The 2,069-nt window shown below is 67.3% G+C and overlaps 1 protein-coding gene across 1 annotated transcript; it reads right to left on the bottom strand.

The window, feature by feature from the left end:
- Positions 1–26: 26 nt before the first annotated feature.
- On the bottom strand, positions 27–206 carry MNEG_16663 (hypothetical protein; the record flags this gene model as incomplete). The annotated part of the gene is made up of 1 exon (XM_014034867.1): positions 27–206. A coding segment is annotated over one exon (180 nt), but the record flags the coding sequence as incomplete, so codon positions are not given.
- Positions 207–2,069: the final 1,863 nt, after the last annotated feature.

Raw genomic sequence — 2,069 nt, 5'->3', positions numbered from 1 at the left:
GTTGTGGAGCGCGCGCGGGGCAGCACCTTGGCGGGGGCGGCGGCGGCGGCGTCCCACTGGGGGTTGGGGCCCGCTGGGGCCGCGGCAGCCGAGCAGTCGGCGTCGTTGCTGGCGATCAGGGAGGCCCCGCGGATGACGAAGAGTCGCGCGTCGACCACAGAGTCCCGCCTGCTAAAAAGGCTTGGGAGGTGCGGCATCGTTTGGGCCTGCGGCGCGCGGGCGGGGCGGAGGATCGGCGGTGAGAAACGGGGCGTTTGTGAGGTTGTCCATCTGGGGCGTGTTGGGCGCGGCGGCGCTAGAGGCCCGGGTGCAAGTGATGGAGATGCAGATATACATTTGGGCCATTCTCACCTTGCAGCCGGGATAGGTAGCGGCGAGGCGTTGACGACGGGGAGTCGGAAGAACTTTCACTTTGTCACTTTGAGCGCAAGAAGATTGTTGGGTGCGCTGTAGAGCACTTCGCTGCTCGCTACAAATACGAGCCCGATATATATCGTTTACAAGAGAAGCGCGGGACATTCATGGCAATGGGTGAGACCCAAACGTGATCCGGTAGTGTGACGCTGGACGCCCTGCCGGGCAGTCGAGTGCGCCAGTGAGACAGGGGGTCGGGGCGTGGGCCGCTTTGCAGGCAAAGCGACAATCCACCCCACCTTGAAGTTTGCTCTGTCAAGGAAGTTCAAAAGGCACCTAAAGAGTCAGAGAAGTCTTATAACGGGGCCCTGGGATGCAAAGGGGGGGGCGGGGCAGGCCCGCGTCATGCTCATCCAGGGAGACCCACCCCGGCTGATTTGGTGCCACGCGTCAAATGCTCAAACCCCCACCCACCCACGCTTTGTCAAGCCCTCCCCAGCGATATTGGCGCCTCATGCGTGATAGGCACCTTGATAACAAGCCCTTCCCCAACCAGCCATTGCAGTGGGTTGAAACCAAGCTGGGCCCCCCTCAGCCAGCGGTGCCACCAGGTTCAGTCCGTTTGATGCTGGCTCGCCCGCAGCCGCCCGAACCCACCAACACCCCAAGCCCCCAATATGTCACTCTCAACGTTACCGTTTACTGGACCTTGGGGAAGCAGCCGGCAAACACAATCCATCAGGAATCTTGGGGTGTGCCATGTACACATCAAATAGGCGACAAAGCCGGCCCAGTTTCGCCGTTAAGAGGCGATGCAGCTGCTGCTGGCATCACCACCACCACCACCACCACCACCATCAGCAGCAGCAGCAGCATCAGCAGCAGCGGTACAACCCGCGCGCGTGCTTTAGATGCCCGCAGCCCAGAAACAAGGTGAAAGAGCGCATTGCGTTCTGGGGCCACCGACTGGCAAGGCGCAAGCAAGGTGGCGTGTTGGCGAACCGCAAATGGCAACTCTGGCGGACGGCTTGGTTCAAGGCGCAGCGCCTGCGCCCACCGCCGCGCCTGCTCTCCTGCAGGCGCACGCACGCGTGCAAAGGCAAGGCGAACTGCGTTGCCGCCCGCCGCGCCTGCAGACTCCACAGCAGCCGCCAGCGGGCCCTCCGCCACTGCCCTCCCTGGCGCCGCCCGCTGCAGAAGCGCGCCGCGCCGCAGCGCAGCGCCTGGGCCGGCGGCACCGCGCCGCGCCGCAGCGCAGCGCCTAGGCCGGCGGCACCGCGCCGCGCCGCAGCGCGGCGCCTGGGCTGGCGGCGCCGCGCCGCGCGGCCGGCCAGCCGGCAGACGGGCGGGCGCCTCTCACGTGTCGAGGAAGTTTGCCGCCATCAGCAGTTCAAGAGCCGCCTCTGGGGGCACCTTGAACTCTGGGATGTTGCGCGTGGTGCTGCGGGGCCCCCACATTCGACAGCCGAGGGCGGAGATTGAGAGGACGGGCGTGAGTGTTTACGGTTTCGCAGGACGGGCGCGCGGCGCGGGGGCACGAGACGCAGCGGGAGCCGCCGTGCGCCGCAGCCGCGGGGGCTGCGGGGCCGCGGGGCCGCGACGCGGGGCTGTGCCCGGCGGATGCTGCCGCCTGCGGCTGCCGCGGCGCCCGCCCTCGCGGGACCGGCTGTGGGGCGGCCCCAGGTGCAGCTGCAGCACCCCCACCTCCCCCACCC

Source organism: Monoraphidium neglectum (assembly GCF_000611645.1).
Source record: "Monoraphidium neglectum strain SAG 48.87 unplaced genomic scaffold scaffold06644, whole genome shotgun sequence".
Lineage (NCBI taxonomy): Eukaryota > Viridiplantae > Chlorophyta > Chlorophyceae > Sphaeropleales > Selenastraceae > Monoraphidium > Monoraphidium neglectum.
Note: the sequence above shows the minus strand (reverse complement) of the source record. Positions and strands in the feature narration are given on the sequence as shown.